This window comes from Anomalospiza imberbis, chromosome 5 (assembly GCF_031753505.1).
Source record: "Anomalospiza imberbis isolate Cuckoo-Finch-1a 21T00152 chromosome 5, ASM3175350v1, whole genome shotgun sequence".
NCBI lineage: Eukaryota > Metazoa > Chordata > Aves > Passeriformes > Viduidae > Anomalospiza > Anomalospiza imberbis.
This window is the reverse complement of record NC_089685.1, coordinates 22,359,931-22,373,534: the sequence shown is the minus strand read 5'-3', so window position 1 is coordinate 22,373,534 and position 13,604 is coordinate 22,359,931. Positions and strand designations below refer to the sequence as shown.

Genomic DNA, 13,604 nt, shown 5'->3' with positions numbered 1-13,604 from the left:
AGGAGCCGGGGAAAACATCAATCCCAACTTTCTCACCTGGACGGGAACTGAGCGCTCCCGATGTGTCCCCTCCTGCCACCCTCCCTGCCTGCCCAGCCTCCCCAGGAGGGCCGTCCGACGGCCCGGGCTCGCCTCGCCGGCTGCCTCCTGTTCCTGGAGGGGCAGAAACCCGAGTAGGGGGGTGCCCCTGGGTACAGTCCCCCTCGGTCCCTGCTGCCCGGGGCCGGGCCGCGGGCAGGGGCGGCTGCGCGGCGGGGCTGGATGCGGCTGCCATGGGGCGCGGGGCTCCCCTCGGACCGTGCCTGCTGCGGGCAGTGCTGCTGCTCGCCCTCTGCCCCGCCGCCGGCAGCACCTGGATGTGAGTAGCCGGGCGCGGGGTCAGGGTGGGAGGGCTGCGCGGAGCCCGTCCCCTCGTGTCCGTCGGGGCCCGGCGCTGACGGGCGGCTGCCTCCGCAGGTGGCTGGGCATCGCCGCGGCCGGCGGGCCCGAGAAGCCGGGCTGCGCCAGCCCTCCGCTGAGCCGCCGGCAGCAGGACCTGTGCGAGCAGAAGCCGGAGCTGATGCCCGCGATCCGGGAGGGAGCGCGCCTGGGCCTCCAGGAGTGCCGCAGCCAGTTCCGACACGAGCGCTGGGACTGCCGCTCGCCGCCCGCCGCCCGCCGCGGGACCGCCGCCCCCGCCGTCTTCGGGCAGCAGCTCAGCAGCGGTGAGTGACCGCCCCGGAGGGGCCGCTGCCGGCACGGCGGGGCGGGGACCCGCGGCTGCCCCGGGGTAATCGGTTTGCGTGGCCAGGAGCCCCGCGAAGCGGCGGCGGGACCGTCCGGGCGTCCCGTCGGCAGAGCCGGGCAGAGCCGGGCCGGGCGGTCCCCGCCGCCGTCCCGGGAGGTACCGCAGGCACACGAAATGCACCGAGCAGACGAAACCTGCCCTCGTCTTTGCAACCTTGTCGTTGCTTCTTGTAATTTTCGCGTAGAACGTCCGTGGTTGACGCTGCCCGTAGGTAGATCCACTTAACTATGTTGAAATACTGTTGTTGTTAGACTTACGCTGGGTTTATCCCCTTATGTCATAGTTGCTAAATAAGCGGGCTTATGACATGTTATTTCAAAAAGGTCACTTGCAGATAAAAAAGTCTGCTCAAGGCACTAAATACAATGTGAAATTCTTTAAAATATATCATATGTGCTCAGTTATGTGGTATTGATCAGCACAGTGAAACCAAAGCCACTTTTTTTTGCATAAAATAATTATGAAATTGCTGGAATTTCCACTGGAACAAGGATGAGATTTTTGTATCAAATGCCACACCAAAGCTTTCCTGCAAGTTGCCGGGATCCTGCAAAAATTTTTTTAGCTCCCTGGTCACTGATTGTGTGATGGATATGATTTTAAGTATTGTGGTACTTCACTTTGTGTTCATGCTATCTTCACTTTGTACTAAAACAGTGTAAAACCCACAAGTTTTAATAATGAAAACATAAAGTGAGGAATAAAAAGTGGTGCATATTCCAAAAAGGAAAGGGGGAAAAAAGAAAACGAGTGTTTTCCCCACTATATGGAGCCATATGTGTGTTAGTCCTGTTCAACAGGAAGGACTGTTCCTGAAGACCCATAAATGAAGGCCACTGTTCACCCACAAAGCTTCACTAGGGTGTACTGTGGAAGACTTTTATGATGGTACTGGCACCACAGACTAATACAAACAGGAGAAACAAACAGGACTTTTCCTGCCCATGAGCAGAAGCTGTGAAGACTGGAAAGAAATAATTTTCACAACCGTGAAAATTTGCCCACTTCAGTAAAATTTCAGCTACATTTATTTACCACTCAATGATATTCAATTTGCTTAGAGTATGCCTTACTTACCACAGTAATGTGTTAAATGTGGCTGGGTGCCACATTATGCCAGAAGTGTCAGAGAATGGGGCAGGCTTAAGAAGCCCAGGCAGGTCCCTCCATGATTCTTCTGAGATACATTTTAACAAGTAAAGGCCTTTCATGCTGCTGTCTTTCCTATGGCCAGCTTATTCTAGGAAAAGCACATGGCCTAAATATCTTTGTGCTGATTTCTGTCTGGTTTAAGATTTTTGGGGCTCTTTGCAACCTTTGTGAATTAGAAGAACATCAATGTTTGCTAAATTTAGCATGAGGTAAGTTTTGGCCCTGTACCAAAGTAACCTGGGGTCATGACAGCTTCTCTGAGATTTAGACTGACCTTTTCTTCTTCAAATCAGTAGGAATAGTGAAAAACAGAGTGGAGAGAAAGGAGTTTGGAATGTGGTTGGTTTGGAGTTTGATACTTTATCTATTATTTGGTTCGAAAATTTCTGTGGCAAATAAAATTCCTAATCAGATTTAGAAAGAAGTTACCAAAAATTGCACGGTATAAGTAGTGAGAAACAGCATCATTAATAGCATGGCCATATGAAGGGGCCCTGAAGTAATTTTGGGGTATGAACATCTACTGCTTTGAACAAGTTCACACTACAGACCAAGCTGAGATGACTTTAAACTTGTAACTGTTCCCTTTTAATCATCATCTGGCTTGTAAAGTCCCTTCTGTAGCCCAGCCAGGAAGGTGATCAGAGGCAGTTATGGAGTAACGTTTCCACGCCTTGCTGTGCAGGCACGAAGGAGACCGCGTTCATCTCGGCGGTGACGGCGGCTGGGCTCGTGCACTCGGTGACACGGTCGTGCAGTGCGGGGAACATGACCGAGTGCTCCTGCGATGTCACCCTGCAGCACGGCGGCTCGGCCAGCGAGGGCTGGCACTGGGGCGGCTGCTCTGACGATATCCACTATGGAATGTCCTTCAGCAGAAGGTTCCTGGACATGCCTTTCAAGAATGTAACAGGCAAGAGCGGGAGCGGGCTGGTGGCAATGAACCTGCACAACAACGAGGCTGGGAGGCAGGTAAGTGTCATTCAGGTGTGGCAGCAGCTGCTTGATCACCTTCATTGACAAAATGGCATCAGCCAAAGGAGGTGGAGCCTTGGCTGCAGGTATTCATGGGGTCAGTGGCAAGAACCAAATAAACATGTAAAAACTCAGAATCCGAGCTGGTTTTAAACAACTAATTTCTCTGTGTTAAAATCCACAAAATAAGTAATGCATCTGCAGTGCTTAAATGGTAAATTTATCTTAATTAGATATTTGATATTCAGTTGCAGTCTTGAAATAGTCCTGTTATCATCATAATATATGATTTTTGTCACTGATTATTCTGTTATTATCATGACCTGCATTTATAATTCTCTGTAATACTGACTGAGAAGGCCAGCTGGACACAAGGCCTCATTACTCATCTGCAGCCTGCAGTCCACACCTGAGAGTGCAAGTTTAACATTGTTCAGAGGGGAAATCAAGAGTTAATATTTTCTTTAAAAACACAGGATAGAAATGACACCTTCAAAATAGCTCATTGATTAGGACATGAATCAAAGAAGTGAAAGGAGACTGGCTTTTTTTCAGTCCAAAGAACTTCCAACCCAGGGTTGCTGAGGAAAACTGTGTGTTTGGGTGTGTGATATTGGATTCTCCTTCCTGTCCTGCAGAGGATGTAAAATGGGGGCAGCAATAGCCTATACAGGGACATGTGAGCCTGTAATCTAGTGCTTGGAGCTTTCATCTGGAATGGCAGAGATTTGTATTATTTTTCCTTTAAAATTACTTTCTTTGCTTTACCTTGGAGATTTCATTTTTAATGGCTCTCTAGGCCCATAAAATCAGTTTTGCTCAGTGACACAGCTTTAACTAAAAGAAAAAAAAAAAAAAAAAAGGGAAAACCTCTGGTTTTGACTACACACATTGATGGACTCCATTGTGACTCCAAAATTCCCTGTAGCTGGAAGCAGCATCAGTGTGTTTTACTGTAATCAACTTTTCTATCTGCCATAGACAAGGAGTAGCCATAGTAAGCTATCCTAAGAGCCATGGTGACATAATTGAAAATGACTTTAATTTGAAGTAATTTTTACAGGTAATATGTGTTATTTCATTTAAGCTATGTAGTTGGAAAAGCAGAAAATTTTTCAGGTTCCTTCCAACCAAAATCATTCCAGGATTCCAGGTGACAAAGATACATTTTATAACTGAAGTAGTTGAAGCAAACTTTAAACCTAAGTAAAAGCTGAGAACTAAAAGCTATGAGTTTAATTAGATGTCAGTCAGCTAAATCATCTCCAAGGAAAGTGATTGGCATCTTGTAGTAGATGTTAATAAGAGGAACAGAAGATTAAATTATTATTTCCTTAAGGAAAGAGCAAAGAGTTGTTTATCATATTTGTAGAGTGAGATAGTTGAGGAAGAAATATATATAGTCAGCTTCCATGCATTAATATTTTGTAATTTAATGGCAAAATTTAGGATAAAGCAAATATTTTGATCACTGTCCAGAATGAAAAAGAATGTTTATTGTTGGCACTTGGGATTTCTAGCAGCAATATTATCTGAAGTAAAGTTTAGCATAACTCTTCCTTTTTGTTTTTTCAAATCTTAACCAGGAGATGCTGAAAAATGTTGGCCTTCATGTTTTGGGGCTTACAAGAAGAATGTTTTGATATCTTATGACCTTATGTAATAAATACTATCATGTTGCTGGTTTAGTGTCTTGCAAGAGCAGTCTTCTAGGGACAGTACTTCTGTGTTTGTTTGGAGTTAGTAACAGAACTGGTATGTGCAGAATTCTCTTGTTTCTCTCCTATTTCAGTACAAAATGTTATTTTATACTTCCACATCTCATAGTTATCATATCAACATATAAAAAATTTTAAATCTATGTGTCTTTTGAGTTGTCTATTAATGTGACTCTCAGAAGATTCAGATTACATCCTTATTCTGCTACAAGTTAAATATTCATCATCTTTTAGCATGGCAATTTTCAGTGTGCTTACATGTGTGTATGTGAGTTGGGCTTTTCTGCTCCTTATACATAAGGATGTGGGAAGTCAGGCACTATGGGTTCACTATAATTTTATTAATATTATTTTACTGCTGGAAAAATTCTGCTCACTTTTCCACTTGTGGAAATTTATTTGATGTGGGACTTTTTTGGAGAGTTTTTTTTTAGTGATACTTTTGGATTGGTAAGAGACTCGCCAAGCTTGGAACTCTTCTTAAGTGATGCACCTCTGGTAGGACATGTGCTTGTCTTCATGAATAATCATATTAGTTCTACCAGTGTCTGAAATTGCAACATTTGATTACAGGCATTGGTTCCTGTGACAAAACAAGTACTGGCAGTCCTTGTCTCACAGCTGAGAGCAGTGCCTGCAAACAGAAAGCTTAACTTGAATGTGTTAAGCATTAACTGGCATTAGAGGGTATGCAAACTGTGCTTCCATTGACACTCTTCTTTGCTGCAAATCAGTCTCTGCTTTCTGCCCCATCTGTCTGTTCTAGCCACAGATTCCCACCCTGTGCTGCTCCATCTGTTAATTGCACTGGATCAGTGAAAGGAAGACAGATTAAAAATTATCTTTCTCTCAGTTTAATTTTAAAAAAGAGCAGTGTTCATCTCTGTTCCTCACTTAACCCTGTGCTCTTGTTGTGCGTGTTGTACCACCAAGGCTGAGTAGCAATAGGGGCAGGAGGAACTGCTCAGATGGGCTTGTGGCTGACCACAACGCTGGTGGACCCAGCTCAGTCACCACACTGGTCATTTCTCACCAGCTATCAGTCAGCTCCATAACCCACCTAAGAAACTTGTCCCAGCTTGCTCAGAATGACACATCTATCCTCCAGGTTTCTGTAACAGTGCTCCTCTGAAGCTCTCCATGAAATTTTGTTTCATATGGAGAATCCTCTCACTATTTCATGAAACACTGAACAGATTTACCATATGAACTTCATGTGAAACAGAACACTGCTTGTGTAGTCAGTCTGGAGGTCATGGCCCCAGTAACTCTGCAATCACTGTGCACTGCTGAGACACAGGTGTATGCTGCAGCTGTGTCCCACCTGAAGGCCATGTTGGCTCTATAGGCACAATCTTAGGTTTGATTGTACCATCAGGAGATGCCTAATCCCTAAATTTTGCCAGATGTTCAATTATGGGAGCTTTTTCATTTAAGTTCACATGACAGACTGAGATGCAGTAGCATGTTCTGTGATCAGGCAAAGCAAAATGTCACCTCCCTGTGCTGGCAACTTAAAGAATATTGGAGTCCAGGCTTAAAATTTGCCCATCCTAGCAGCTGGGAAGCAAGACACTGAATCACATTTGTATTTCTTTCATTCATCTGCTCATTCATACACTGCTAATGTATGCTGCATTTTTATATTTTTAAATCAGTCTAAGAGTTCAACTTTGGTTTCTGCTCCTGTTTCAAAATCCTGTCTCCTTCTACTTTAGTTTAATTCATCCTCAGAGAAAAACTCTGAGTGTCATCTGCTGGGCTATTTGCCCACATGGAAGTAACTCACCCTTAGCACCTAGCAGGCATGTCCAGAGCTTCCTCTGACAATTTCTGGATCCTTCTGCCCTTAGTAAGAACCTTATATATAACCTTATGTAACCTTATGTACCTTATATGTAACCCTATATAAGGTTACATCTGTAACCTTATAAATCTAGTAGCACAACATGATTTAAAAGTACTTTGAAATTCTAGTTACTTGACAAAAATAACATCATTCAAAATTGGAAAAATGCTATTAAATCCTCTCTATTTTTAAGTCATGTGTAAGATTTATTTTTTGATATTTTGTTTTCCTTCACATTTTTATTCGGTCATCTGTCTTCTGACAGACTTTCTGTCCTTGTATTTTAAATTCTCATCTACCTTAATTGCTCTTACATCTTAATGATTAATATTCTTACTACTCAGTGATTTTGTTATTGACAGATTCTTGAGATATGTGCAAGGTCAAGTCTATCTATTAAAGAGAAACTAGTCTGTGTAGAGGACATGGTAAGTATCAACCAGTATTAACCAGCAGATGATTTGCCACTAAAAGAGTGGAGTCTCTCATGGGTGAGAGTTTGCTTGTTGCAATATTCTTATTTCTTCCAGTAGTGCAGAAAAATCTCCAGTCCACAGGATGTGGAAATATTTCTTGTATGGGAGTACCTCTTTGCCAGGTTCAGTTTGCAAAGGCTAATGGCTGTTCTAGGTCAGGGCATATGCCTGCTCTTTCTTGCTAATGTTTTTTGTGAATGTCTTGCATATTTCGCTTCCATAGTAACCTCCATCTACAAATTGTTCCTGTTTATTTACCAAAGATGCAACTCCAAGCAAAAACTTCAGCCATGTGGTTTTTTTAAATGTTTGTAGAATTTTATGCAAATGCCAGCTCAAGTTTGAGTCAACGTCTTTGGGGAAGAATGTGCCAGGAGGCCTCAATGCCCAGTGAAACCAATGCAGTAACCATGCTGGACTCATCCCAAAACTTCAGTGACCACAGTCACCATGATGAAAAGTTCCAGTTTAGCATATAGATTAGAAATAGCTAATTTAATTTGCTGTATGCCTTGACTGATTTTGGAATTTTGAGGATGGCATTTGTGCTGCCCGAGCTACCAATATGGAGTCTGGGACTTGAGTTTTTTTCTGGTCCTACAGAGGGCCAGTGGGGTTTAGTAGGATTTCAGGTATCAGATCTCACTGCAGAATCAAGGATTAGGAACTGTCGCAAATGAAACTACTTCTTCAGGGGCAACCAGAGGAGTATGTTAGATTTGTCTTCTGTTTTTTTAATTCAGTTTCAGAAAGACATAGACTGACAGCAGCTAGTATGTGTGGAGACTGAGGGATAAGCAAAGGCTTAGGATGAGATGTAATAAACATCATGTAGTTGGGATGTTGGTTTCTTTTTTTGTTTTCCCCATGTTTTGATAAAAGCAGTTCCTCCAAAGAGGATTAATTTGAATATGCATTGACCTTGATGCATGAGAAGTTTCAAGACAACCTTACTATAAGTTAATTTAAAATCTACAGTTACTGTTAAATTTCCCACTTGCTTTGATTGTGGAAATCAAATATGGGGGCAAAGGTTAGGAAAATGGAAGATGGCAACATGGGCTTTCCACACTACTAACCAATGGCCCATATGAGTCTACAGGATGGCTCCAGAAGGTACGTTAATGCAAATGTAAAACAAACCAAAAACTATATCTTGTACTATATCTGCACATGTGTGATTTTTCAGTGCCTTTTTCAAATGTGAGGGTTGTCACAAGACTCATTATATGATTTTATACCATGACTATTAGATGTTAGAGAAGGAAGCATTTTATTGATTGTCTCCTGAGTGTTTGAATCAGTCTCAAGGATATGAGATAGAGGAAGTTACGCTTGTTTACAGATTCCAGTTATTTGAGACTTGATAACCTATAAACTGAACCAAAATTGTGTGTTACAAAAAGTTTAACACAGGCTTCAGATTTCCATTGTTGGTGAGACAGATACTGTTCAGCCCAGCCCTTGCTTCTGCATGGGCATGGAAAAGTATCTCATCTAAGGGTATTTAAGTGTTGGCAATAACTGTGGAAACTTTGCTAAAACATTGACAGTTTTAAAAGTAATAGGAATGCAACTACCTTGTTGTGTTAAATAGAGCCATTACGAAACTGGAAACACTAGAAACCCATACTAGAACTAGTCATGTCTAAATTAAAAGAACAGGGCTTAAGACTATAAGTGAGAAGCATCTGAGATTTACTACAGAATACCTGAGCCGAGGACACCTCTGCTAAGCCATGGTGGGTCTTTTGACAGACTTACTGTGAAGCTCAGATATGTGGGCATCCTTCTGCTCTTCCAAAAGTTTGCCCTGAGGTGCCTCCTCCTGTGCTGCTTTGGGTGCTGAGCCACACTTATTTGCCCAGGCATTGTTGTGTGACTTCAGCTATTCCTGTGGCCTTAGTTGCAAATGGTTGTGAATGTTTAGTGATCTTCATGCTAGCTGTAAAGTATCCTTAAAAGGCAACATAACTGGGCACTTACTTGCCCAGTAAGTGTCTTCCAAAATAGGAAGGATGTCATGACCTGTCCTATCCTTGCTTTCCCTTTCTGCTAGACCCATTAGACCTTTTTGCCCATGAGAGCCTTTTGCATTCCAGCAATGGGAGGAGCAACACAGGACATGTCATTCGGGTATTTAGGATCCTCCAGAATGAAAAGCTGTCCAGAAATCACAGCTTTCACTGTTGTGATCAATATTGCTACATTATAGCCATTTGAAACTGCAAATGAAGAGCAAGTCTGAAGATCATGCCTCTCATAGTGGGGGTCCAGGATGGGAAACCTGGTTCCTAACACGTGCTCTGACTTCCCTGTTATGGAAATGGCAGTGGCAGCTGTAATATTAAATACTTTGAGACCTCTGTGCTACTGATGTCAGGCAGCATTCCTGAGGAATGAAAGACCACATTCAAATGTTGTTCTCCCTTTGCTTTCAGGCTGTAGCAAAGCTGATGTCTGTGGATTGCCGTTGTCATGGTGTTTCTGGGTCCTGTGCTGTGAAAACTTGTTGGAAAACCATGTCATCCTTTGAAAAGATTGGCCGGTTTTTAAAGGATAAGTATGAAAACAGCATACAAATATCAGACAGACTGAAAAAAAAGCTACGCAGGAAAGAGAAAAGCCAGAGAAAAATACCAATTGGGAAGGAGGACCTGCTGTATGTAAACAAATCACCCAATTACTGTGTCGAAGACCAAAAACTGGGGATCCCTGGAACTCAGGGAAGAGAATGTAACCGCACCTCGCAGGGACCCGAGGGCTGTAACCTGCTGTGCTGTGGGCGTGGGTACAACACCCACGTTGTCAGGCATGTGGAAAGGTGCGAGTGCAAGTTTGTCTGGTGCTGCTACGTGCGCTGCAGGAGGTGCGAGACCATGACTGACGTACACACCTGCAAGTAAGATGAAGTACAGGAAACATGGCCAAACCATCCACCCTGTGTGGTGCACACAGCTGCTGCAGGAGCAGCAATCTCTGTTACCGTGTGGGATTTCAGAGGGATCGGCCTCAGGGGGAACAGGTACTGCCAGACAATGGGTATCCAAGCATGCCTCGACTGAAACGACAGCTGAGCAAACATCAGGCTGCATGTAGGGACAGCTTAAACAGCAAAAAGGACTCCTGATGATCCATTTGAACGTGTTACTCCATGAGCAGAGACAGATGCTAAAGAGCAGAGACAGATGCTAAACTTTTCAAGTATTTAATAGACACAATGTCCTGAAGATCCATGTGGTGGGTAGGTACAGTGGAGAAATCTCAAGATCTCATTAGCCTGAGAGTTAAGAGAGTTTGTAAGCCACATTAGACAGAGTCCTCATGTCTGTCCTTTTAAAAGTGGGACTAGATGGATCCACTAGATAGTTCATTTCTGCAGACTTCAGAAAAACCCACAAAGATGGGGAAAGAGACAAAGATAGGGAAAGAGTTCAGCTGTTGACCACGAAGCATTTGCTTTGCAGCCGTGCAGAAAATTGCCTTTTGCATAATGTGCAGAAAAGCGTTGGGAAGCGAGGAACGTCTGTGACTGCAGAGAGCTCAGCAGTGTCTGCCTGGAAAAGGAGGGTCAAGCTGTGCCCAGGGGAGAGAGGCCGGAGCACAGCTTGGTGAATGTGAATGGGGTACCAAACAGCAACCTTAGGATTTTTAACAGGTTGTCCTTCAAACACACAAGGGACAGGTCTGAGAAGGGACAGAAATACAGTTTGATATCTGAAGGAAATAAAACCCTCTGCAAGCATTTCCTAAATATCTGAGCACACATTTTGCAAGTCAGCTGGTTGTCACCCCACTCTTGAATTCTATGCAATACCTGCCACATTCAACCATCTCACTGGTGGTTCACCATCATTATCAAAATTAACCACATGAGATTTAGACCAAAGGAATCTGCCATAAAGCAAAGGAGTTTTTAAAACAGATTTTCTTTATGGAATCAGCAGCTAGAATTTTTCATTAGGTTGCATCCTCAGTAAGTTCAATGTACAATATAATTTATGGATTGGCTCACACCATTAAAATATTTAAACTGTTAATTATAACACTTTCTCCATATGTTGGCTTAATTTTATTTTACATCTGTGAAAGGTTGTTTATTTTCATGCAGTGATTTAATGCCTAGCTTAAAAAGCATCATGTGAAAGGATTACTGTTGTTTAATTGTGCAAAGAACTATTTTTGATAAGACAAGAAAGTTTATATTTTGTAAATATTTAAATTATGCAAGTTATGTAAAAGGTTTCCACAACTAATGTGGTAAGACTACAGCCCTTGAGATTTGTTGGTTAGATATTTGTTAATATTGTAGTAGCCTTCAATTGAATTTTGTTTGCATGTGCTGGGGTAAATTAGTCAGAGAAGTGCATAAATGTTAGGGCTTTGTATCATCAGGGTGGTTATAACTATTGCAGTTCATACACACTGATGAAAAACACTACGATTTTCTAAATGGTCAGTTAATTAGTATTCTGCATACTTTCTTTTTTATTATTCTCTTAAATGCATTTTACAAACACTGAAATCCCAGCTCCAGTGGTAAGTACTCCCACTGAAATCCAGGGAATTTGGAAGGGTTTGCAATGCCTTAACTTCTTCCATACTAACAGCCAGTTTGTAGAAGCTTGAGACAGTTTGGCTGAGGGTTTCAAAGTTACTTTGAAGAAATCATTTCCTAGTCATCAGTCATTTTCCCAGGAAAGATGGTGACCAGATTCTGAACTGTCACTCTTTATTGGATATGTAAGTCGGGAGGAAGGAAACAAAATCTTCTGTGTTGTGGTATTTCACTGCCTTATGTGGATTATTTTAGGAACATCAGTTCAGCAACAATGAAGTCCATTATCTGCTGTTTGGACCTTTACTCCATCTCCATTGGCCTGACCAAATTATTATCTTGGGACCACAAAAAATCTGCTTGGGGAAGGGTGCCCAGCATGCCAGTAAGGCACTGTCACAGGAGGTTTAAACACCTTCTCTGTGAACACTTGGATAGGGAAGACATATCACAGCGGAAGACGCTGAAGAGAAAGTTGTCACCCCAGGTTGTTTCGGCAGTGAAAATAAACACACAAGTTCCTCAGTCTGTGCCACAGGACCAATTGGCAGCATGGATGGGAGATGACTAAACAGCATTAAATCCTGATAGAACAGTATCATACTTTCTGCTGAGACCATACTTGGGATAATACAATTTTTGACATCTAAAATGACCTTGAAATATTATTTAAAATCAGTAGTTTGTTGTTCTGTTTTTGTTTTTTTTTTTTTTTCTTTCCTGTTCATTGATTGCAAGATCAGCAGGGGAAAGAGAAGGAAGCAGCTGCTTTGGCTGCCTCCAGGGATCAGAAACTTTCCAGAGGATGGAGTGATTTCCATGCATTTTACATGTAGTAGACAATGGAGTTGGACTATTACGGTGCTCTGTGCTGATCCCTACCTCCCTGCCTATATATTCTAATTCCCTGAAACAGAGTTTTCATATCTGCATACTTCAAATGACAATAAACAGATGATGTTCATTTTATTAACTAATATACTACAAAACTTAACACAAGGTGTAGTTATCTACATGGTGGGTTAGGTCCTTTTGAAGCATCTGTGAGAACTAAGATAGAAAAGTCAGAAATCAAGGTATCCACCAGGTTTTTCAATGGGGTGATTCAGCTGCAAAGACCTGGGAACTTGACACTGTAATGATAAAAACAATGCTGAAACATTCAAGGCTGAAAAGGATAATTAGAAAAGATTGCTGTAGCATTTGGTAGGAAAAAACATTTGCAAGCTATGTTCCACAGAAGTTAGCACTCTCTTCCACTGCCATCCATCAATCTCAAAGAGGAGTCATAATTCCTCCTCAGTCTAGAGTGCCTTTCTTCATGTTTTTGCATAAGCCTGTAGCTATATCATGCTATGGACAACACCCTAAGAAAGGAACAGTCCTTTCTGAGGCAACAGGTGATTAAAGATTTAGAGATTATAGCAACTGAAATACAAGATCAAAGGAACTGGTTTGTGTGTTCTGGAGAGGAGAAAATAGGTATCTTTTTACATTCTTCCTTGCCCTAAGTGGAGAGTCATCCATTTTTAACTTGCTAAAAACTAATTGTTGATTTTCATCTAAGAAGATTTGGATAGCACATGAGCCAACCCACCTAGATGGACAGTTAAGCACAGGAAGTGACATCTGAGGAATCTGTTTTAACCTGAGTCTATGAAGGATGCCTTAGATCTCTGTAAACTTGAAAGGGATAAATGCGGAGGCAGCAGGGAGGAACTAAAAGTGGCTTTAATGTCATCAGAAATGCATAGAAATATCTCAAGTAGAACATGTTCTTTCTTGCCATTCTTCACTTTTTCAGGCCCCAGGGAGGCAGGAGCAGGGTGTGGCTGAAGCTCAGGTGTTTGTGCCCTGTTGCTCAGAGGGTAAGAAGCAGGGTCCCTTACATCTCTTGTACAGCATCAGGAGTCACTGACACCTCATGGTATCACTGAAAAGGTCAAGAACTGTTCTCACACTTTCCTACTTCAGCCCCAAAGTTCCCATCTAGCCCTACAGGTTTCTTCAAGTTTCTTTCACAGGCCCCTTGTATTAAGGCTAGGCAATGGCCTTACAGCCTTAAAACTGAAGAGGATTTCATCAATAA

At 42.5% G+C, this 13,604-nt stretch overlaps 1 protein-coding gene across 1 annotated transcript; it reads left to right on the top strand.

Moving 5' to 3' along the window:
• Positions 1–248: 248 nt before the first annotated feature.
• Positions 249–11,711, top strand: WNT16 (Wnt family member 16). The gene is made up of 4 exons (XM_068189882.1): positions 249–358; positions 457–704; positions 2,625–2,911; positions 9,399–11,711. Exons 1-4 carry the CDS (start codon positions 273–275, stop codon positions 9,861–9,863), a joined length of 1,086 nt encoding a protein of 361 aa, XP_068045983.1. The 5' UTR covers positions 249–272; the 3' UTR covers positions 9,864–11,711.
• The last annotated feature ends 1,893 nt before the right edge of the window (positions 11,712–13,604 follow it).